The sequence below is a fragment of the Chiloscyllium plagiosum genome, chromosome 11 (assembly GCF_004010195.1).
Source record: "Chiloscyllium plagiosum isolate BGI_BamShark_2017 chromosome 11, ASM401019v2, whole genome shotgun sequence".
In the NCBI taxonomy this organism is placed as follows: Eukaryota; Metazoa; Chordata; class Chondrichthyes; order Orectolobiformes; family Hemiscylliidae; genus Chiloscyllium; species Chiloscyllium plagiosum.
Genome location: NC_057720.1, coordinates 84434105 through 84459412, shown reverse-complemented (window position 1 = coordinate 84459412; position 25308 = coordinate 84434105). Strand labels below are relative to the sequence as shown.

General features: G+C 39.3%; 2 protein-coding genes across 9 annotated transcripts in view; one reads left to right on the top strand and one right to left on the bottom strand.

Annotated features, from left to right (window-relative positions):
• Nucleotides 1–25308, top strand: part of ralgps2 (Ral GEF with PH domain and SH3 binding motif 2) — a 519857-nt gene that overhangs the window by 286640 nt on the left and 207909 nt on the right. The window lies entirely within an intron of this gene.
• Nucleotides 4080–25308, bottom strand: part of angptl1a (angiopoietin-like 1a) — a 75716-nt gene continuing 54487 nt past the window's right edge. The window contains exons 4-5 of the mRNA XM_043700059.1: nt 10038–10308; nt 4080–4264 (exon numbers count right to left, since the gene is read on the bottom strand). Of these exons, the coding sequence (XP_043555994.1) occupies nt 4080–4264; nt 10038–10308 (456 nt within the window). The remainder of the gene's footprint in view (nt 4265–10037; nt 10309–25308) is intronic.

The following is a 25308-nucleotide window of genomic DNA, read 5'->3' as shown; positions in this document are numbered from 1 at the left end:
GTCACAAAATACAGTAAAATACACTAATTTAGGTATTTTTAATATTCCCAGTAATTTCAATCTCATTACACCGAGCCACACTAAAGTCTTGAGTCAACCACCAAATGATAGCAACACTGCAGTTGTGTTGTCCCCTGACTTTATATTTCACTCTTTCCTTCCTTCAAATCTAGTTGCAGTTCTAACAGTTAAAGGCTACACCTAGCCATTCGCTCCAGACTTAGAAAATGATTCATATGTGTGGTACTTGCCTGAATTTTATTTGAAACTTAGGATTTAACTTCCCTTTAAGATATAGACGAGTGATTTTCCACTGCACCCTTAATGAAGACTGCTGTCACCTCACATAGAGGGAATTCAGCAGTTGAATCTTCAGACGTTAATGCATCTTTAAACAAAGGATATTGTCAAAGCTGTTTTTTGGATATTTTTATAGGGAAAAAAATTTCAAGAATGACATGTTAGCGTGTCCAGTTCCAGCTCGAAAATAAAGGTAAGAGCAGAATCATAGGAAAAGGATGAAGCCATTCAGCTCATTGGGCCTGCTCCGCCATTCAGTTACAGTCATGGCTGATCAGCTATCTCAATGTAAATAGAGTGCATTGGATAGGTATATGGAGGATAGTGGGTTAGTATAGGTTAGGTGGGCTTGGATCGGCGCAACATCGAGGGCCAAAGGGCCTGTACTGCGCTGTATTCTTCTATGTTCTATGTTCTATAACTGAAACAGACCCTTCGGTCCAAACCGTCCATGCCAACCAAGTTTCCCAAACTAAACTAATCCCACTTGGCTGTGTTTGGCCCTTATCCCTCTAAATCTTTCCTATTCATATACATTCGAAATGTCTTTTAAATGTAACTGTACCAGCATCTACTACTTCCTCTGGCACCACCCTCTGTGTGGAAAAAGTTGTCTGTTGGGTTCCCTTTAAATCTTTCTCCTCTCACTTTAAAAATATGCCCCCTAGTTTTGAACTCCCCCATCCTAGGAAAAAGATCATTGCTATTCACCTTATCTATGCCCTTATGATATTATAAACCTCTGTAAGGTCATCCCTCAACCTCCTGTGCTCCAGTGAAAAAAGTCTGTACTTATAACTTAAATTCTCCAGTCCTGGCAACATCCTGGTAAATCTTTTCTGAACTCTCTTCAAATACTATCTCCATATCCCTTTGTCATTCATATTCAGAAATTTATCTGTCTCTAGGATAAAGAATTTGAAAGTTTCAGCAACCTTTGAGTAAAGGAATGCCTCTGCATTCTAGTCTTAAATCTGTTATGAAGTTGAAGGCGTGTACTAAGAGAGAGTGAATTCTGTTCTGAACTGAGAGATTACAAGCACGTGTAGGTGACTAGATGCCAGCCCCAGAATGTACTGGAAAATTGAAAATATGTACATTTGGCTGTGAAATGGATACTTGAGTTTTGGTTGCTGTTTTGATGACAATTTGAATTTAACCAATCAGTTTAAACTATGCCCCAGGATACTAAAACCCAATCTAGTTTGAATTTATTGTTTTGCTAACATCGAACCAATGAGACAATCCAATGTTGAGGGGTGTATAAAATGCAGACATTTTGAAACCTGGTCAGAGAGGAAATGTCGTAGAGAAACTCATGGAGAGCTAACATCTTGCTCTCAAAGAAATGAAAAACATTCTGTCATATGAAACATTCTCAAAGTAAAAGCAAAGAAGATGATCCAGGGAATTCGGCAGCTGGAAGAATGAAGACACAGAAGAAGGCAGCAGTTGTGTGGTTGTGAAATTAAGTTGATGTAATTTTAATGTGTCATATTAGAACAGCATATTGTTATAGCGTTGGAGGCAGATAGTAAGCAGTTAAGAGAAAGGGGAATTAGAGATTTGAGTAGTTGTTTAATGTTCATTTTTAGAGTTAAAAAAATAAATTGATGTTATTTTCTTTAAATAGTGAAGTTTGGGAGTTTTCTGTCACTCATTTTAACAGATTGTGAGGTGAGCTTTTCTGGGTGTTTGGTTTAATTAACAAAGGGGTTCACCTCTGTGTTGTAACAGATAGTCTCATAATGAGTTGTAGGCCATGTCCCATGGTTCTAGATTCACCAGCTAGGGGAAGTGTCCTATCTAAATCCCCTTGCATAATTTTGTATGTTTCAAAGGGTCAGTATCCTCCACCTCTCATCAGACAAATCCAGTCACCCCAAAAATTAGTCTGGTCAATCTCTTTTGCAATTTCTCTATTCCAAGTATTTCCTTCTATGGACAAGGGGATCAAAACAGTGCACAGTAGTCGGAGGCTCTGTAAATTGCAAAAAGACATACTTACTCTTGAACTCGAATTTCCTAGCAATGAAAGTTGACATAAAATGTCAACATAACAATTTGTATGTACATTTTCACTCTCCATAAAGTGGATTGGAGCTTTGCAGTTCACAAACCAAATCAAAGTTTAGGTACATCTTCAATTCTAGGCATTCTATTTGGACAAAAAAAGGATGTGTAAGCAGTAGAAAGGGCATTATAAAAAAAGCCAAAATACTAGCTACAGTTTGGTAGGGGATGAACTGTGAGTGAAGGTGAGAACAGTTCAAAACCTTTAATATGTATGGTGTTGGAGAAACCATGACAGGACATGTATATGTGGCAGCAGACTGAAGATAAAACCAGAATGCAACTTTTAACTTTATACTGTTGAGCTGAGCTTAATTAATCAATAGAAAATCAGTTTAACACATACAATGAGAAGAGAAACATCTCTCAAAAACAGTGGTACAATTTGTATTCATTTGCCACATTCATAAAATAAAAGGCATTAAGGTCATTCAAGACGTTGAATGGTGCAGTGGGAGATTAAGTAAAGAGGAGATGAGTTTTGGTGGGTCAAATACTCAACTTTCATTCTTGATTTTCTTTTTATATTCTTATATTCATAAAGAAACCCACTGCTGTAGTCATCTCTTCAATGTGTATGAAAGCTATATTTCTTTGAAACTTCTATGGTTTGCATAAATCAACATTACTTTATGCATGCATAATTCGGTAACCCTTTTAAGGAAAGGAGACTTAAGGATGATTTTTCTTAAATTGAAAGGTTTTTTTTGATCAGGATTTAAAGCATATGACAAGAATGTATTCAGAGCCATGTTTATTCCAGATTTACTCTTCATGAGAGTTACACCAACATTTTTCTACCAGATGTTTCTGACCTGCATAGATGTGCTTTCATAGCAGAGGCACATATTCTTGGAACAGGTGGTTTTTGTAGTGTTTAACTATTTTAAATCAACACTTTTGTTGCTATCAGGTTAGTGCAGATTTGTTTCTGTTTTAAAGGCAATGTGGTTTTCATTGTAAAAACAGCTTGATGTTTTGGTGTTAGGAAGAAGTGTTCAAATAGAACAGTTAGAAGGTGGCTTCTGGTGAGGATTTTATATTTAAACTTGGGTCTTGCTTTATAACTTTAGTCTTAGGGAGAATATGAAGGTTCTCTTGATCCTGTGATTTATATCTTTCCGTCTAATTTGGGAACTTCTGGATTATTTTTCTGTTAAAGTTAAACTGTGATTCATGAAAGACTTAATTTAAATACTTATTTCAACCTAACCCCTTAATTTCAATGTTAACATGAAGTATTGTGGATTCTCCAAATATCTTTTATAAAGCTGATGTGTCCGACAGCAGATTATTAAACAAAAAGTTGTCTGTTATAATAAAATACAACATTAGTATACATCCAAATATTAGTCATAACTGATTTTGTTGGGTTATAGTGTAATCTGGTAAAAATAGGATACACCTCATGCCTTCCTATATGAGAAGGGCAGTGTTTCCTTTAGGTGCTAGTTGTTCAACTTAGAGCCAGTGAGCATTGAGTACAAATGCACATAATAATGTCATGTGGATCCTTGCTTTCTCCTCTAGCATTTTAATAGGTAATGAAACCATATATGTAGGAGCAATATTAAGTGATTTTTCAACGTTTTTAAACAAATTCCTTCTTTGACAAAGCACATGTTCTGCTTTTGAAAGAACCCTACATTTTGAGTCTGTGTTTTCATAGCTGTATCTGTTCGGAACATGTGATTTCTTCTTGACTGTTATTCAGGCTTGATCATCATTACCGTACTTTTCAGAGAATAGGAGCCCCCTCGAAATTCAGCCCAGTAGACTCCATCTTGGTACTTGCTGCGATAATGACCTCCACGGTACCAAACTCCATTCAGATTAGAATGTGCACAAGCATTGTACCACCAGCCACCTTTGTGGAAATGAGCACAGTTACCTAAGGAGGAAAAAAAAAGTTAATGTTCATTATGTTCCTGCTTAACTTCAGTCCTAGCTATTTAATGTAATGGATCCATCTTTTGAAATTATTTTTAAGGATGCAGGGAATACACTCTTTCTGACACCAAGCCATTTATCTTGTGCAACAACACAGTTATTCTCTGACAAAAATGAAGCCATTCCATTTTATAAAATCCCGCTGATTTTTCCAATGTAAATTTATGATAAATTTTAAAAGTCTTAAGTCTGCTCACTGTTATTGTTGACCTTCATCGCTCTAAAGCCTGTGCACTCATAATGTTTGAAGTGTAATCATTGTTGGGGTAAATGCAGCTAATTTTCCCGCAGGATGGTCCCATCAATGTCAATATGAAAATAAACAGATAACCTGTTTGAGTGTCGATTGATGCAATAAACAGAGCATCAAAGAGGTCTCTTTGAATTCCATAAGAATTCATACACACCTTAAGAGGGATGATATTCCTTGGTTTAAATTAACTTTTGGAATATGCATTTCCATAATATATAAATAAAGAAATTCTGCATTATACAGAACTAAGAACTGAGTGTATAACTTAAAAACAGGAACCTGTCTGAGTGTATTGGTTCAATTGTCCATTATCCTCTAAGCCTCCTGAAACAATAATTAATCCAGACTCTCCATGTGAAATGAAATGGAAGCCCTATTAGGTCCAACTTTAACAAGGAATTGTGATTTGTTTTCAAAATCATAGACGTTAAAGGTTCTAGACTTCTTCCTTCAAACATATACATGTTACATTGTTCATTTACAATATGATGGCCAGTTACTTCTGAATTTATGTAATAGTTGTTAAAATCCCACAAACCCTTGAGTTATTTTGTATTTGAATATGATCATTAAATAGAATAAGCAAAGCAGAATTGCACTGAATGAAATTCAGTCAAGCTAATTGGAATAGAACTGCAAAGTATGGTAGAGTACCTGGTTGCAGAAGTCAGAAGAATTGCAAAAGAACTTAGAGGTGTAAAATAATAGCTGAGTAAACAGATTTTAATTTTAATGAGACATGGATATTATTCATAAAAAGATAGTTATGTTCATTAGATTGGGTGTATTACAAAAACTTAAGTCAGTATCAAGGCCAAAATGGACAAACTCAAAAGACATACGAGATAGGATTCAGCATTAAATGAGAGCTAAAATTTTGAAAGCTTTATTTTTTAAAAATCTCATTAAACTTACAGGATAAATAATTTGCTGAAGGATCCAAAATTTTAAGGAAAAGTTATTCTGAAAACTCAGCCATTGCAACTTTTCAACTCAGTGATGGAAAGTGTGCAAATACACCATAATCTCTCTGATACTAATCCTGAGCCGAACTTGTGGCCACAAATACTGATTTTGGGATGCGCAGCATGCTGCATCAAAATATTGGCTATTCTGTTCTTTTAGTTAAAATTCACGATGTTGCTTTGAGAGATTAATTTTTCATTTACTTTTGATCTTGCTATTACTTAGGCTGTCATCATATTCCAGCTGAAAATGTGTTGCTGGAAAAGCACAGCAGGTCAGGCAGCATCCAAAGAGCAGGAGAATCGACTTTTCCGGCATGAGCCCTTCTTCAGGAAGGGCTCATATTCCAGGCCTTCAATCTCAATAAAAAAACACAGCTTGATGATCTGGACTAATTCCCACATGTGCAAATATGAATATTGTCCTATTCAGCAATAAGAAATGCATCATAATTGTAACTTAGGTTAGCAAAGCAGATCTAACCAGTTTTCATAATCCATTTTCATGATTCACTCCAAATACACGCAAGCATTTTAGAAAATTGTGAATGCTTATACAATGTCATAAGCACTTAAATAAAAATGCTTTTGATTTCATTTCCAGACTGATTTCTCCACAAAACATGCTGAAGCCATAAATTCTCCTGATGGAACATGCTGTTTTTCCATATTCTCTGAGCTCTAAATTGCACATTTGGCTTTCAAATGCATGCGTGTTGTCATAGACACCAGTGATTTATCTATTAACCCTTTTAGCAAAACATACTTGAGAGTATTAGCTGTGCTTGGTAGAAATTTGTTTGTTTCAGAACAATAGAACCAAAGGAATGATACAGCTCAGAAGGGGGCAATTTGGCCCATTTTGTCCATGTGGACCTAAAGATATCCAGATGCCCTTTCTAATTCCAACTTCCTACACATGGCCCATAGCCCTGCACTTAAGATGCAGATTCAGGTAGTTTTTGAAAGAGCTTAGAGTCTCTGCCATCACCACCACTAACTCAGGCAGCAACTTCCAAACACCTACCCCTTCTGTGTCTCAGTATTTTTCCTCATGCCCCCGTAATCCTTCTGCCACTTCGCTTGAATATGTGACCACTGGTTTTTGAACTGTTTGCCAAGGGAAGCAGATTCCTCATGTCTAATTTATGTCCACCCCTCACAATTTTGTATACCTCAATCATGTCACTCCCCAGCCATCTCTGTTCCAAGGAAAACTCTCCAGTCTGTTCTCGGAGCTACAATTCTCCAGCCCTGGCAAGATTCTAGTAAACTTCTCTGCACTCTCTCCAGAGCAAGTGCATCCTTCCTGTAATGTGGTGACCAGAACTGTACACAGTACTTTTGTTGTGGCCTCACCAGAGTCTTATGCAGTTTCATCATTCTATCCCTGCTTTTGTATTCTATACCAATGAAGAACAGCATTCCATATGCCTTCTTTGCAACTTTATCTACCTATACTGCTACCTTTTGGGACCTGTGCACCCGCACATCAAGACCTCTCACTTCGTCAATCCCTCTCAATATATTCGCGTTTATTGTGTCTTCCCTTTTACAGTTTGACCTCCATATTCCCTTTTACAGTTTGACCTCCATAAATATATTACCTTACTCTTATCAGAGTTGAACACCAATGCATTTATATCATTTTGGTGCTTAGAACTATCCTCTACATTGTCTACCACAAGGCCAATTTTTATGTTGTCTGTAAATTTCCCAATAATGACCCCACATTCAAGTCCAAATTTTTAATGTTAAAAGCAAACAGCAGAGGTCCCAACACCAAGCCCTGCAGAATATTATTTGAAACAGCTATCCATTTGCAAGGGCAGTAATCAACAATTAACCTTTGTGAGGTAATAGATTAATTCGCTAAGCTGGTGTGGTTTTCTGCAGACGTTTCATTGCCTCACTAGGTAACATCGTGAAAACATCTTCAGTATGGTGTTAGTGGTCTGACCTGCCTGGTATTTGTCTCTGTTTTTTGGTCTGTGTCTGAGTGGTTTATATATAGGATCCAGTTCGAAGTGTTTATTGACTGAGTTCCGGTTGGAGTGCCAGCCTTCAAGGAATTTTCTCACGTGTCTCTGTTTTGCCTGTGGTTACATTGTCCCACTGAATTTGTGTCCTTTATGGTCTGTGTGGTTGAAAATGAGAGAGAATGTTGGTTGTGTCTGGCAGTGGCAAGTTGATCATATATTTGTTTGGACATTTTCCTTCCTATTTGTCCTATGTATCACAGTTCTTGCAGGGTGTCTTGTAAATAGTGTTTGTCCTGTTGAATGTGGATGTCAAGTCTTTAGCCTTTGTGAGGAGTTGGTGAAAGGTGTTTACTGGTTTGTGGGCCACTAAGATTCCCAGGGGTCTGAGTGTCATGTAGTCAATTCTGATGTTTCATTGATGTACTTATGGTCACTATTGTGTCTGGTTGTGTAGTGTTTTCTTCCTTGGGTTTGTTGCATAAGTATCAGAGGATAGTGCTTTTGAAATACCCATTTTATTTAAATCCCTTGAATAGATGTTCCTGTTCTGCCTTCTGGAGTTCTGGGTTGCTGCAGTGTGTCCTCCCTCGTTTAAATAGTGTTCTAATGCAGTTTTGTTTGTGGGTGCTGGGGGTGGTTGCTGTAATAGTTCAGTATCTGGGTTGTATGGGTGTTCTTCCTATACACACTGGTCTGGAGTTTACTGGGAAGTGTGTGCTCCAATAATATCATGTGAAGGTACCGATGTTGGCCTGGGGTGGACAAAGTTAAAAATCACACAGCACCAGGTTATAGTCCAATAGATTGATTTGGAAATACAAGCTTTCGGAGGACTGTTCCTTCGTCAGGTAGCTAGTGGAACAGGATCATAGGATACAGAATTTATAGTAACAGATCAAAGTGACATACAACTGATATGAGGTCTTGAACAAACCTAGATTGTTGTTAAGTCTTAGGGGGTTGCAGGTTTCGATTCTTAATATGTAAGTCCCATTCTAAGTGATTAAAGTCTTAACAGCAATACATTGCATCAGTTGTATGACACTTTGATCTTTTATTATAAATTCTGTGTCCTATGATCCCGCCCCACTAGCTCCCTGAAAAAGGAGCAGCACTCCGAAAGCTTGAACTTCCAAATAAACCTGTTGGACGATAAGCTGGTGTGTGATTTTTAACTTTTTCCACTAATATGCCCAGGAAGTGGAGTCTGCTATTGTTTTCCTCTTCTTTAGTGAACTTTATTCTAGTGATGCCTTTCACCAGCTCCTCACAAAGGTTAAAGACTTGACATCCACATCCAACTGGATGAACATTATTTACAAGATAGCCTGCAAGAACTATGAAAAACACTGCATAGGACAAATAGGAAGGAAACTGACCACACAAGTGCACAAACATCAACTCGCCACTGCCAGACATGACCAGTACTCTCTCATTTCCAACCACACAGACCACAAAGGGCACAAATTCAGCTGGGACAATGTAACCATCCTAGCACAAGTAATCAGAGACACGTAAGAGAATTCCTTGAAGCCTGGCACTCCACCCGGAACTTAGTCAATAAACACGTTGAACTGGATTTCATATACAAACCACTCAAACACAGAACTGAAAGTACTGAAAAACAGAGACATACGAACACCAAGCGGGATAGACCACCAACATTGTATCAAAGACGCACTGACGATGTCACCTAGTGAGGCAATGAAACATCTGCAGAAAACCACATCAGTTCGGCGAACGAATCGACAACCTCTTCCACAACCCGAGGTACAAATCTTTCCAAAAATTCTAAATTAATGTTTGTTTCCTGTTACTAAGCCAAGTTTGGATCTAATTCTTTTTATGCAATGACTATGTAATCCTGTTCATATAAATCATAGCTGATTGTATGTGTTTTGTAAAATTTTTAAGTGCAATTTTTATTTTATATGCATTTTTTTAAAGGCTGGTTCAATTATTCTTCAAACATAGGTACATCAATTGCTCGCTTCAGTCTGAAGTCTCACCATTGAAAGTTCTGGATTGACACAATTTGATAATTGAACTGCATTTGGGTCCAGAGCTTGCAATTGTTTTGTAATAATTATGTACTTTTTTGACCAGTAATTTTGTGCATAGACATATCTTGTACTTATTTCACATTACAATGTCTTCATTGTGTTAACCTTGACTCGGAGCAGCAACAGAATTTAAACAAGGCAGTATGACTGCTGCTAAAGGAGCCAATAACCACCTCTCGGCAGTTTTTCAGCGTTGCCTTAATGTTAGCAGTCTACCCACTCTTTCCCTTTTATTTGCCAAAGCTTTGATATCAGCCTCCAATATAAATGTACCACATCCCACAGTACTTTATATACTGTGAAACCTGTTTCAAGTAAGGGAGGACTTAGGAGTGATGAAAATTACTAATTTAGCTCTTTTGCATCATGCCACAAGTAACTTTACCATCAATTTATACTTTGTATTTACTTTGGTAAATGTGCACACCATACATAATTCTTCAAATAGTACCTGAGTATGAATCTCTGTCTCTGTCAAGTGTTGTAAACTGCTTGCCATTGTGCCATATTAAAGAGTCCCCTGCATTCCCTTGATAGCTGCCAACTCGTAGTCTGTAGTTATCATCCTCATCCTCTGTTCTAAAGGCATTATACTCAGCATAGACTTTCTTATCATTCCAGTCTTCCAATTTAATATATAGCTTGTAGTTTCCCTGTGCAGTTAGTCTGTAAATGTTCTCCAGTCCAAGCCAGTGTTCTCCATCAATATTGCCAAACCCTCTCTGAAATCAGACAGAATCTTATTAGATTACAATCACAGTTTTACATTGTATCCTCAAACAGGACTTTTCTTAGTGTTAATTTTTTCAGGATTGTTTTTGGCCCATTGTAAATCTAATGGCAGTAAATATATTGGGTGTTTTTGAGACAATTATAACATGATAAAAGTGGCTTATTGTCCTCTCTAAAATGGCTTTACAAAGCAGACGTAAACTGATTACCTGTGAAATAATAGATATACAGGTACTTTCACTTCTTGGTCACTAGTTGCACAAACAGCAATATTTTCCTGGCTTAAAATAATGGTGTAATAAGTGAGGAATTTGGTGTTTGTCTTCTTTTATTTTTTCCATACATCTTAACAGCGATTTGAAAATTACTGTTATAATAAATGTCTGCAATATTTGCCATTTAAGTATTTAAAAATATAAAGTTAAAAACATGCACGAGCAAATCTACGCAGCATATAATCAAAATGCATTGACTTGCTAGTATGATGATTTGAAAAGGTGAGATGCAATCAGCGATAAAACAAAATCATATGAATCACCGAATAATTTCTGGAACTCATGAAATGCATGTTAAGAACTCAGTTATTCTTGCAGATTAATCATTGTCCTGGCACATTTGGGATCCACTGAAGTGTTACAAACCCACAACGGGTATTACCTCTGGCTTCATAGGATTCAGCCGGACTTGCATTTTCTTTTCATTCCTTTGTGCAAAACCAAGATAACTAAGGTTGAGGAATTATGACTAATTACATACATAGCAGTACAGAGCACGTAAGTTTGCAGCTCTGTATGTCTACAATTGAAAAGAATCTCAATCACAACAGGTGGAACATTTGAAACTTGAGCCTTTTAAACTGCAGCTTACATGTTTGCAGTTTCACTCTTAACTTTGCTGTGCGCCTTGAATCATAACAATCCCTGTAAGGGAAGGTAACAAACAAAGGTGCAACCCTGCTTTGAAGAAAATGTTGCAGGAGTAGTTGTCCAGGCTGTTCTTTTTGATACTTGGCAAAAATTGACAATAAAAGTACAGCGATAGAACAAAGAAGTGGGTCAGGACAGCGACCAGATGAGAGATGAGACAAGAGTGAATTAGTCAAAAAAATTGTCTTGTTACTGTTCAGCATCTGCCTTTACTTCAGACTGTCTTCCTGCTTCTCTCTTCCATTTCTTAGCCATCTTACTCAATCATATACACTGATATCTAAAACAAGGTGAGCCAATAGACAATATTCAAACACTGTTGATTCTGTTGGAATTTTGAAACTGTTGGAAGTTGTGACATTTTATCTTAGTCTCAGAATGAGAAAATACAATATTAGAGGTTTATACAATAGTTTTCACAAATGTTGAAGAATAACAAATGAAAACTGTTGTGATCTTTCAAAGAATTTGAAGATCAGCGACTTCAAAACGCAATTTGATTTAATCCCAAAGTTCAGCATTTAAAACAAATTATGTTTCTTTTTTAGCTAATTTAGCATTTCAGATGTACTGGTGTGGAATTATAAGAGGAGTGTTTGGAAAGGTCACTTTCAGTTCCTCTTGATTATCAATTTGATCACTAGCTCTATCCAGCTGTAAGGCAAGCAAGGAAACACCTTCCTATCAGCAGATTGTAACAGGAATATGGGACGTAGATTTAAGATTTGGGGCAAAAATATAGGGGAAACATAAAGAAGAACTTTTTTTACACAGCAAATGATATGGACTTGCAACACGCTGCATACATGGGTGATAGAAGTAGAAACATTAAATGATTTCAAAAAGAAATTGGATAAGTGATGCCAAATGCCAAGGCCAGCTGTTTCAAATCACTGCCTCAGTACTCTGGGATTTCATCCTCATTATAATAAAAATATTCAGCCCCTCTAATCCTCACTCTTCATGCACATAACTCTACAACAATTCATCCCAGCTCATAACCTTCTAACCAGTCCTGAGCTAAATGGGACACATTTCAAACAGATTTAGCAACCGCAGCAGACTTGTACTCCGGCACAATCTGGAACCTCATGGCTCGGCATATTCCCCCACACAACCATTACAATCAACCCAGGGGATTGACCCTGCTTCAGGAGAATGCAGGAGGACATCCCAGAAGCAGCACCAAGCATACCTAAAAATGAGGTGTAAGACCTGGTGAAGCTACCAAACAGGACTACTTGCATGCCAAACAGCATAAGTAGCAAGTGATGGACAGAGCTGAGCAATCCCACAACCAATGTATCAGCTCTAAGCTTTGAAGTACTTTCACATCTAATCATGAATGATGGTGAACAATTAAACAACTCACTGGAGGAGAAGACTCCACAAATATCCCCATCCTAACTGAAAGAAGAATCAGCCAGAAGTGCCAAATGGATAATCCATCTCTGCTTCCTCCAGTGGTCCCTAGCTTCACAGATACCAGTTTTCATCCAAGTTGATTCAGGCCGTGTCTCAAGAAATGGTTAGAGGCATTGGTTATTGCAAAGGCTATGGGTCCTGACAACATTCCAGCAATAGTACTGAAGACTTGTGCCAAATTGTTCGAGTACAGCTATAACACTGGCACCTATCGAACAATATGGAAAATTGCCCAGATATGTCCTATACACAGAAATTATGACAAATCCAATCCAGCTATTTACTGCCCCCTTAGTCTACTCTCAATCATCAATAAAGTGACACAGGGTTTCATCAATAGTACTATCAAGCAGCACCTGCTCACTGATGCCCAATTTGGGTTCTGCCAGGACCATTCAACTTCTGATCTCATTACAGCCTTGATCCAAACATGGACAAATGGGCTGAGTTCCAGAGGTGAAAATGACAGTGACAGACATTGACATCATTTGACTGTATGGCACTAAGGACCCCTTGTGAAATTGGAATCAGTGGATATCGGGGGCAAATTCTCTGCTGGTTGGAATCATGTCTGACACTTAGAAAGACGGTTGTGATTGTTGGAGGTCAGTTATCTCAACTTCAGAACATCATTTTAAGAGTTCCTCAAGATAACCACCTTCAACTGATTCTCTCTATCATAAGGTCAGGAGTGGGACTGATCATGCAATGTTCAGCACAATTCACAACTCCTCAGATATTGAAACAGTCTATTTTCAAATGCTACAAGATCTGTAAAATATCCAGGCTAGGGCTGACAAGTAGAAAGTGAGGAGACATTCTTGGCTGACAAGTGGAAAGAAACATTCGTGCCATACAAATGCCAGGCAATGACTATCTCCAGGAAGAGACAATCTAACCTCTTGACATTCATTGGCATTGCAATCACTGAATTCCCCAAGATCAGCATCCCAGTGATTATCATTGAACAGAAATTCAACTGGACTCACCATATAAATACAATGACTACAAAAGCAGGCCGGAAGCTTGAGAATATTGCAGCAAGTAATTCACCTACTGACTCTCCGAAACCTGTGCACCATCGGCAAGGCATAAGTCAGGAGTATGATGAAAAATTCACCAATTGCTTGGATAAGTGTAGTTCCAACAACACTTGAGGCTTGCCACTGGACAAAAGCAGCTTGCTTAATGGGCACCACATCCACAAACATCTACTCTCCACCACCAATGCTCAGTAGCATTAGTGTGTACTACCTACAAAATACACTGCAGAAATCATCCCAAGATTCTTGGACTGCACTTTCCAAGCCACTGACTATTTCTATCTGTGAGGACAAAGGTATTAGAAACATAGGAACACCACTCCCTGAAAGTTCCACTTCAAGCCACTCACTATCCTGACTTAGAAATATATCGCCATTTCTTCAGTGATGCTGGGTCAAAATCCTGGTATTCCAGCCCCTAAAGGCTTTATCTACAGTACATGGACATCCAGCAGTTCAACAAGGTAACTCACTACCACCTTCACAAGGGCAACTGGGACAGTCAATGAATGCTGGCCAACCAGCAATGCCCATGTACCACATGAGAACGAAAATAAAGTTAGAAATATCCTTGCTTACAGGCTAAACATACACTGAGCTTTACAATCTCTGCAGAGACCGATCTCTTTTAAAAAGAGATGCAAGCATCCAGCCTCTAGGTGAAATAATAGTGTAAGATTTCATACAGGATGGATATTCCAAAAGCAGGGGTATCCAGAACCAGGAATCACAGTCTAAGGATAAGAGGCAAGTCATTTTTGGACTGAGATGAGAAAGTTCTTCATCCAGAGAATGGTGAGCCTGTAGAATTTACTAGCACAGAAAGCAGTTGTATGATTTCAAAAAGCACTCACAGCTAAAGGAATCAAAGACTCAGGGAGAAAAACAGGAATAGGCTATTGAGTTGGCTGATCATCCATGATCATAACGGTAGACCAGGCTCATTTTAAAACCTTTTGTAACATTATAAATTTCTCCTCTCTCAACAATGCTTTACTTTAAGAGCAACTTATACATTAAATTGTATAAGTTTCCCTTGCGTCGTTATGACACATGATATTTTGCACGACATTTTACGTCCTTTTAGTCACTCAGTTTTCAGAGTTTCTCAAATCTACCACCAAGCAGTGAAGCTGGTTCCAGTAGTTCTTTCCTCTGTCCATGTCCTGACATCAGTGGTGGGTAGTTGAGTGTGTGTTGCTGGAAAAGCACAGCAGGTCAGGCAGCAGCCAAGGAGCAGGAAAATTTACGTTTTGGGCTGGAGGCCTTCATCAGGAATATGAAGAGCTCCAGCCTGAAATGTCAATTTTTCTGTTCCTTGGATGCTGCCTGACCTGTTGTGCTTTTTCAGCAACACATTCTCACCTCTGATCTTCAGCATCTGCAGACCTCACTGTCTCCATCAGTGGTGGGTAAGTTGTTGGAGGGGGTTCTGAAGGACTGGATTTACATAGTTTTGGAAAGGCAAGTACTGATCAGGTTTTGTGTGTGGAAAATCATGTCTCAGTAACTTGAGTTTTTTGAGGAGGTGAAAAAATTAATGAAGGCAGTATGGTAGACATTGTCGAAATAGATTTCAGCAAGGCATTCAACCAGGTTCCACCTGGTAGACTGGTTAGCAAGATTATATATCATGGAATTTGGGAAGCTAGCCAACTGGATGCAAAATTGGCTTGAAAGTAGGGGACAGAGGGTGTTGGTGGAGGATTGTTTTTCAGACTGGAGGCCTATGACCAGTGGTGTGCCACGAGAATCTGTGCTATGTCCACTGCCTTTTATCATTTATATAAATGATTTGAAATGGTTGTAGGAGGTACGAACTATCTCCTGTGTTCACATCCAAATCACTTATATAAATGATAAAAATCAGTGGACCCTGCACCAATCCTTGTGGCACACCACTAGTCACAGGCCTCCAGTCTGAAAAGCAACCCTCAACCACCACCCTCTATCTTCTACATTTGAATCAGTTCTATATCCAAATAGTTAGTTCTCCCTGTATTCCATGAAATCTAACCTTGCTAACTATCCTACCATGGAGAACCTTGTTGATTGCCTTACTGAAGTCCATATAGATCACATCCACCACTCTGCCCTCATCAATCCTCTTTGTCACATCCCCAAAAAACTCAATCAGGTTAGTGAGACGCAATTTCCCACTCGCAATGCCATGTTGACTATCCGTAATCAGTGCTTCCCTTTCCAAATACTTGTAAATCCTGTTGCTCAGGATTTCCTCCAACAAATTGCCTCCCGAGCTCACCGGTCTATACTTTCCTGGCTTTTCCTTACCACCTTTCTTAAATAGTGGCACCATGTTAACCAACTTTCAGTCTTTTGACACAAATATTTCAGCAAAGGGCCCAATAATCACTTTCCTAGCTTCCCACATAGATACACCTGATCACTTATCCACCTTTATGCATTTTAAGACATCCAACACCACCACCTCTGTAATAAAGACATTTTTCAAGATGTCACAATCTATATCTTCTATGTCCTTCTCCACAGTAAACACTGATGCAAAATTTGATGGAGTTGTTGTTATGGGTGACTTCAACTTCACCAATATTGATTAGAACCTCCTTAGTGCAGATGGTCTGGATGGAGCTGATTTTTGTCAGGTGTGTCCAGGAGGGATTCCGAAATCAATATTTTGATAGGCTGACTAGGGGGGAGGCCATATTGGATTTGGTGCTAGGCAACAAGCCAGGCCAGGTGTCAGATCTCTCTGTGGGAGAGCATTTCGGTGACGGTGACCACAATTTACCATAGCCGTGGAGAGGGGTAAGAACAGACAGTATGGGAACAGATTTAATTGGGGGAGGGGAAATTATACTGGCATTAGACAGGAACTGTGGCGTACAAATTGGGAACAATTTTTCAATGGGAAATGCACAACAGAAAAGTTGAGGATGTTTAAGGTGCACTTGTGAGTGTTAGATAACTTTGTCCCACTGAGACAGGCAAGGAGTGTGAGGTGAAGAAGCCTTGGATGACGAGCAGAGGAACTTCTTGTCAAAAGGAAGAAGGAAGCTTACTTAAGGGTTAAGGAAGCAAGGATCTGGAACAGCTTTAGAGGATTACAGGGTAGCTAGGAAAGAACTCAAAAATGGACTGAGGAGAGCTAATGGGGCACTAAAAGCTTTGGCAGAAAGGATTAGGCAGAGAGAGGGTAGGGCCAATCAGGGATAGTGGAGGGAACTTGTGCCTCAAATCTGAAGAGGTAAGGGAGGGCCTAAATGAGTTCTTTGCTTCAGTATTCACTAGAGAGAGGGACCTTGTTGATAGTGAGAACATGGACCAGGTTAATAGGCTTGAATAGATTGATATTAAGGAAGTGGATGTGTTGGAAGTTCTGGGAAACATCATGTCCCTAAGGCTGGACCAGATATATCTAAGGGTACTATGGGAAGCGAGGAATGAGATTGCTGCGCCCGTGGCGATGATTTCTGCATCCTTACTCTCCACAGGAGTAGTACTGGCTAATTGGATGGAGGGGAATGTTGTTCCTCTGTTCAAGAAAGGGAATAGGGAAATCCCTGGGAATTACAGACCAGCCAGTCTTACATCTGTGGCAAGCAAGATACCTGAAAGGATTCTGAGGTAGGATTTATGACTATCTGAAAAAACACAGTTTGATTAAATATAGTCAGTGTGTCTTTGTGAAGAACCCATGCCTCCCAAGCCTTATTGAGTTATTTGAGAATGTAGTGAGACAAGTTGACCACAGTCGAGCAGTGAATGTGCTATGTATCGATTTCATTAAGGCATTTGATAAGGTTCCCCATGGTAGGCTCATTCAGAAAGTTAGGAGGTATGGGATACAGGGAAATTTGACTGTCTGGATACAGAATTGGCTGACCGAAAGAAGACAGCAAGTGCTGGTGGATGGAAAGTATTCTGCCTGGACGTCGGTGACCAGTGGTGTCCCACAGGGATCTGTTCTTGGGCCTCTGCTCTTTGTAGTTTTTACAAAAGACTTGGATGAAGAAGTGGAAGGGTGGGTTAGTAAGTTTGCCAATGATACCAAAGTCCGTGATGATGTAGATAGTCTGCAACAGCCCTCAACACTACGACAAGACATTGACAGGATGCAGAGCTGTGGTCTGACAAGTCGCAGATGGAGTTCAACCTGGATAAATGTGAAGTGATTCATTTTGGAAGGTCGAATTTAATTGCTGAATACAGGTTTAAAGACAGAATTCTTGGTTGTGTGGAGGAATAGTGGGATGTTGGTGTTCATGTACATAGATCCATGTACAGTTCCCATCCACGTTGTTAGAGTTGTTAAGGTGTATGGTGTTTTGGCCTTCACTAACAGGAGGATTGAGTTTAAGAGCTGGGAGGTTTTGCTGCAGCTCTATAAAACCCTGGTTAGACCACACTTGGAATATTGTGTCCAGTTCGGGTCACCTCATTATAGATGCTTTAGAGAGGGTGCAGAGGAGATTTACCAAGATGCTGCCTGGATTTGGAGGGCTTGTCTTACAAAGAGAGCCTGAGTGAGCTCGAGCTTTTCACACTGGAGAGAAGAAGGAAGAGAGGTGCCTTGATAGTGGTGTACAAAGCAATGAAAGGCATGGATAGAGTAGATAGCCAGAGACTTTTCTCCAAGGCAGAAATGGCTGTCACGAGGGGTCATAATTTTGAGATGATTGGAGGAAGGTATAGGGGAGATGTCAGAGGTAGGTTCTTTATGCAGAGACTGGTGAGTGTATAGAATGCACTGCCAGCGGTGGTGGTAGCGTCAGAAACATTAGGGACATTTAAACGACTTCTGCACAAGCGCATGGGCGGCACTAAATTGAGGGGTGTGTAGGTTAGCTTGATTGTAGATTAATGGTTAGCACAACATTGTGAGCTGAAGGGCCTGTACTGTTCTATGTTCTAAAATACTCATTTAGTATCTCCCCCATGTTTATTATACACAAGTTATACTTTGTGATTATTAATCTAAAATGCTTTTAGTGTATTGTCATTTACAGTCAACCAATGAATACTCACTGAGTTGTAATCTTTGTGAGTATTCTGCATTTCTTCTTTGGGACAAAATGGACTTTATTTCGATCATTCATAAAGAAATGCTGAACCCAGTTGCCTGATTGGGAAACTCCTCTAATTGTATTGGCAAGTGATTTAAGTATTCTCCTTTTACATGGGACCAGGGATGCCTGACCTGTAAGTGGTTTGGCTGAACTCATTCTAGAATTCATTGTACATTTTCAGTAGGAGTGTTTGACATTTAAATTTCAAATGAGCATCAACAATGACCTGACTACCAATGATATAAGACAAAGTAAGAGGTTATTTGAAGAAATCTGGGCAGTTAGGAGCTAAATTTAAATGCCGACAACCATCTAATAATTCCTGCTTTGTTATCTAAGCCAGAAGCAAATAGACATTAGTTAAGTAAGATCACTACTTAGTCCAAAGACTGACAAGGGAAAAAAGTGTATCAGCTTACAGGTGCTGACAATAGAACTAAAGAAAATGGCAACTGTACTGTTGAGAATGTGATGAAATAGTATGTTGTATTCATTTTCTATACTGAGCAGGCCAGAACTAAATGTATAATAATATTTTATGTAACAACGGTTCCGAGAGTTGCTAGGTGATGACATTCAATTCTACCCAGAAATGTGGGAAGAGCAAGGTTTTCAATAAATCACTCTGGACAGTTTGAGGGGTCACTGAAGAGGCATTCAGAAAATACAGTGAGAGAAAGAGACAAAGATTTATTTAGAGTGTTGCATTTAACTGTTCTGCTGGGAAGATAGCTGAATTTCACTGATTCTATATAGGGCACTCAGTGCAGAGATACGCAGCTGGAAGAACGTCTTGGAATAAGTAAAAGTTGATAATAGAACTCAGAAAAAGTCATTTTGGAGAACTAGGACTCTGCTGGGGAAGCCATGAAGGGTCCAGAAAAAGTCTACAGTCGTCAATATTTTAGTGCAGTGGAAAAGAAGCTCTCAAGAAATTTTGCTTGAGTGTGATTGGAGCTTGGGAAAAATTTGGGGCCAGACCGAACTTGGTGAGGTTAGCTGTTAATGTTATGCTTAAGAGTGAATAATGCTTCAGGGGCAATCATTGAAACACTCATGATGGAGCGGGACTTAAAAGATTCAAAACCAGATCAGGAAAGTGAAGAACTGTAATCCCTTATGAGGTTTAATGAGACTTCATGATCCAGCTGTGACATTAATGTCTGGAGAAAACTACTGAGAAATGTGTGGAATCTGTATTGATTGTTTTTGCTATTTGATGTAACTAGAATCGAAGTGTGTATCATGTTACTTCTGGCTGTTAGAAACAAGTTATATCTATATGTGAATTGTAATACTATTGTAACTTTGTGTCGTAAAATTTATTATAATTTGTTCAAAACCCTGAAGTCATTATGTTTTATTTGTCTTCTAATTTCCCTGGATCTCCCATTTTGATGGTTCTTTGCTAAAGAACAAAGAACAGGAACAGGACCTTTGGCCCTCCAAGCCTGCACCGCCGCATTTTCCCCTTCTAAAACTGTCTTCACTTACAGGATCCGTATCCCTCTGTTCCCTTCCTTTACATATATTGATCTCGGTGCTTCGTGAATGCTGCTTTTGTATCTGCTTCCACCACCACCTCAGGCAATGAGTTCTGGGCACTCACCACTCTTTGTGTGAAAAACTTTCTTTGCGCATCTCTTTTAAACTCCCCCTCCCTCACGCATTGAACCTATGTCCCCTAGTAATTAATCCCTCCATCCTGAGAAAAAGCCTCATACTTTCAATTCTATCCTTGCAATTCACAATCTTATAAATTTATATCAGGTCACCCCTCAACCTTCTGCATCCCAGTGAAAACAAACTCAGTCTATCCTACCTTCCTTCAAAGCCAGGCGTAACTTGTCCAGCTTGGACAGGTTCCACCTCCCTCAGAACTAATCCCAATGCCACACAACTCTGAAACCCTCCCCCTCGCACCATCTTTTCAGCTACATATTCATCCTGTATATCCTGCTGATTCTACTCTGACTAGCATGTGGCACTGTTAGTAATTCTGAGGTCTTCTATTTCAACTTTCTTCCTCGCTCTCTATATTCTGATTTTCGGCCTCATCCCTTTTTTTACCTATGTTGTTAGTACCACCGTGTGCCACAGCCACTGACTGTTTGCCCTCCCACTCCAAATTTGACCTGCAACTGCTCGGAGACATCCAGGACTGTAGCACCAGGGAGGCAACACGCCATCCCCCTACCTGTATGGGGTACAGGTAGGTGTTTCTCTTGCTTGAGGCCACAGAAACACCTACCTGTACCCCATACAATTGAATCCTCTATAATTATAGCATTTCTATGCCTATCTCTCCCTTCCTCTGCAGCAGAGCCAATCATGGTTCCATGTATATCCCAAACAGTATATCTGTTTTGCAGGGGAATAGCCACAGGAAATTGCTGCACTGCCTGCTTAGCCCTCCTGCTCTGGTCACCCATTCCCCTCCTGCCTGTAGAGTCTGTGTCAGCGGTGTGACCATCTCTCTATATGTGCTACCCACGATATTCTGCCTTGAGAATACTCCACAGTGCTCCCCATCTCCGAATCTCGAGCTTCCAGGGGCTGCAGCTGGAGACACTTCTCGCATACATGCAGGTCCCGGGTGCCCGGCTTACCACCTCGAGCACGAGGAACAGACCACGATTTGGAACTCATGCCACATCTTACTCCTTTAAGTTAATTAATCCTTATAATGTTAAATACGTTTACTACTAAGTTGAAGCTTCTGGTGCCCTCTACTCTGATAACAATTTCCCAAAACTTAACTGTTACTCACCAACAACAGTTTTCAGAAACATTTTAGGCTCTCACTGATTTACCCGCTGGAAGTCTTGCTGCCAACCTTCCTCTCACTATGTTCTGTCTCCTCTCTGAATCTTGCCTTTCCCTTATACTTTTGGTCAGAGGAGAAAGGAGGGATGGAAACACTAAAGTAATATAATGTTTGGGGCTAACAGCAGGTTTTTCCAGGATATCCTCCACTCCCAGACTCCAAACACGTGACGACTCAGCACCCTCTGGATGAATCATAACATAGACTTGGCAGTCTGTGTTGAATCATAACAGAATGCTCTTCATCTAAACCATGTTAGGTCCAGTATCCTAACAAATTGTAAAGCTATACCTGTTGAGAGGCGTTAAACTAAATAGTGGAGGATAAGTTTCACATGAGAAAAGCTTTGAAAGTTGAAGGGAAAGGACAAGCCTAAGGTATAGTAACAGGAGCTGGATTGCATCAGGAAGGGATGGAGCTTACAAACATCAGGGTAGACCAATACATGTAATTGGAGTAGGGCAAACAGCTTTAAACTATCAGTGGGGGAGCAATATTGAATGAGGGAGATTTAGAAAGCCAAAGAAACAGTTGAACTGTAGAAAACTATGTTGAGGTGGCTAAAGACAGCCTGAGTGATACAGGAAGGAGCAGAGTGTTCAACAGTAAAAATACATAAAACAGCAAGATCCGTTGATGGAAAAGTAGTAAAAAAAATTTGAAGTCACTTTATCTGAATGAATGCAGCATCCCAGTAAGACAGATGAACTTGTGGCACGAATTGTGACAGATGGCTTAGACCTAATCACTTTTACAGAGGCATGGTTACAAGGTGATCATGTTTGAAAAAATAAATGTTCCAGGTTAAGAGCATTTTGATGAGACAGGCAGAATGGAAAATGTAGAAAAGTAGCCTTGATAGTAAAGAACAAGAACACTGGTGAGATAAAATCTTAACTCTGGTAAATAGAAAGTAAAATCGGCATGGGTAGAGAATAGAAAATGCAAGAGTCAGGAAATGCCCCCTAAGAGTACCTTTAAGTTAGAGCACAAAATGGAAAATTTTTGAGCATTTAACTGAGACAATGTAATAGTTGTGAGGGATGTTCCAAACATTGACATCCATTTTTGAATCAGATATGATTCAAAAGTCTTTCAGAGCTCTGTATATCTTGAGTATTGTATGAGCATAAGTTTCCAGACTTCATTTCTGGACCCTTTCCCTTCCAGAAGCCCACATCTATTTGGAAGAACTCAGATCTTGATATTTTTAAATCAACCATTTTTTAAAATCATATTCAGACATATTATGACACATCTCTGTAAGAAGTGAGACTTGAAACCAGGCCTTCGGGTTCCGTAGTAGGGGCATTACCACTGCACCACAAAAGCCTCAAGGACTCCACCCTTTCTTTGTTGAATCAGCCTAGGCAGTCATGTGATGATTCACTTCTGGAATAGGTGTGACTAGAACTCTAGTTCTCCTGCACACTACCACTGTGCCACAAGAGTCCTAGAACTGAACTCTTTTTATTTAATCTGTTTTTCTAGTCAACCCATTGAGAAATGTTATTACACACCTTTGGAAAAGAGTCTCCTAGCCCAGAGTTAGAGACAGTACCACTGTACCACAAGAGTTCCAGAACTGAAGTATTAAATATTAAAATGAAATAACATCAAATGCTCTCAATCAATTGTGGAGCTAATCTGCTTGACCTTAAAAAGACCTGGATTTCTCACTCTGTCAGAGAATTTAATCTTTGCTGTACACTGGACTAATCAAACTGACAAATGTGACCTGGAACATGAGTTTGTAGTTTGCTTTCATGACAGTGTGTTGTGGAACCAACTAGGAGTAAAATCATTTTAGATAGTGTTGTAATGATGCTTGATAAATTAGTCGTCAAGATCTAATGGGAAATACTGATCATAATACATTTGAATTCTGTAATAAGTTGAAAAATGACATATTCAAATTACGCAGAAGGATCTTAATCATGAATGCATTCACTTAAACATGTGTGAGAGCATAGCCGGCTAAGATTTATTGAGTAAATAGACTAAATAATATAAGTTTTAATAAAGAGTGGGAAACATTTCAATAAATTATGGAAAATATTTGATAAAAATGCATTCCATTGGGGAAAAATACTCAGCAAGAAAGATCCATTCATAGCTTTCAAGGCAACTTGAGCAGAGCATTAGATTTATAAAAAAAAGGAAAGATGATTAAAAATTAAGAGTATTCCAGAAAACAGCAAAGGAAACAAAAAGGCTGATTTAAAAGGAAAATGTAACATGAGAAGAAACCAGTCAGCAATATGAAAACATATAGTCGGAATGTTTCTAAGTATTTCAAAAGTAGAGTAGCCAGAGTAAAGATTGTCCCTTACAGGTAGAGACAGGAGAAATTATCATGGTGAATGAAAAAACAGCAAACATTTTGAAAACCTGTTTTGTGCCTGCCTTTACAGTAGAAAACACAAATTATGAGCCATAAACAAAAGTCGATTAAGCGGTTAGTATGAGTGAGAAGATTCAAATGATTTATATCAGTGAAGGAGTAGTGCTGGATGAGGGATTAAAATCTGATAAATTCCCTCAACCTGATTGCCTCCACCATAGAGTTCTAAAAGACAACACTGCATGCTTTGGCAATGATTTTTTAAATTTCTCTGGATTCTGGAATGGTTTTGGCAAGCTGGAAATTAGCAAATATAACACTGCTATTCAATAAAGAAGGGAAAGGAAACTGACAGCTGTCAAGAATGTGCTGGAATCAATTGTTAAGGAAACCACAACAAGGCACTTAGGAAAGCACAGTATGTTTAGATCAGATCAATATTGTTTTACATAAGGAGGGTCATGTTGGACAAATTTAATCAAGCTTTTTCGATAACTAATAAGATAGATAAAAGGGAACCAGATGATGTAGGTTTTTTGGATATCCAAAAGTCATTTGATAAGGCGCCAGGCAAAGGACTAATATGCAAGATGAGGGCCCATAGAGTTAGGTATGTGATATGTTAGCATGGATGAAGGATTAGTTGATGGGCCGGAAGCAAGTGATAGCGATAAATGAATAATTTTCAAGTTGCCTGTCTATGATTGGTGTAATCAATGGCAATGAATTAGTGGAAGAGATACAGGGCGAAACAGTGGCTCAGTGGCTAGCACTGCTGTCTCATAGCACCAGGGACCTGGGTTCGATTCCAGCCTCAGACTGTCTTTGTGGAGTTTGCACATTCTCCCCTTGTCTGCGAGGCTTTCCAGCAGGTGCTCGGGTTTCCTCCCAAATATGAGGGGTGGCCTTATAGAGGTTTATAAAATCAAGAGGGGCATGGATAGGTTAAATAGACAAGGTCTTTTCCCTGGGGTGGGGGGAAGTCCAGAGCTAGAGGGCATAGGTTTACGGTGAGAGGGGAAAGATATAAAAGAGACCTAAGGGGTAACTTTTTCATGTAAAGGATGGTACATGGATGGAATGAGCTGCCAGAGGAAGTGGTGGAGGCTGGTACAATTGCAACATTTAAAAGGCATTTGGATGGGTACATGAATAGGAAGGGTTTGGACGGATATGGGCCGAGTGCTAGCAGGTGGGACTAGATTGAGTTGGGATATCTGGTCAGCATGGACAAGTTGGACTGAGGGGTCTGTTTCCGTGCTGTTCATCCCTATGATTATGTGCAGGTTAGATGAATTAGCTAAGCTAAATTGCGCGTAGTGTTCAGGATGTGTAGGTGAGGTGCATTTGTCAGGGGAAATGTCGAGTAATAGGGTA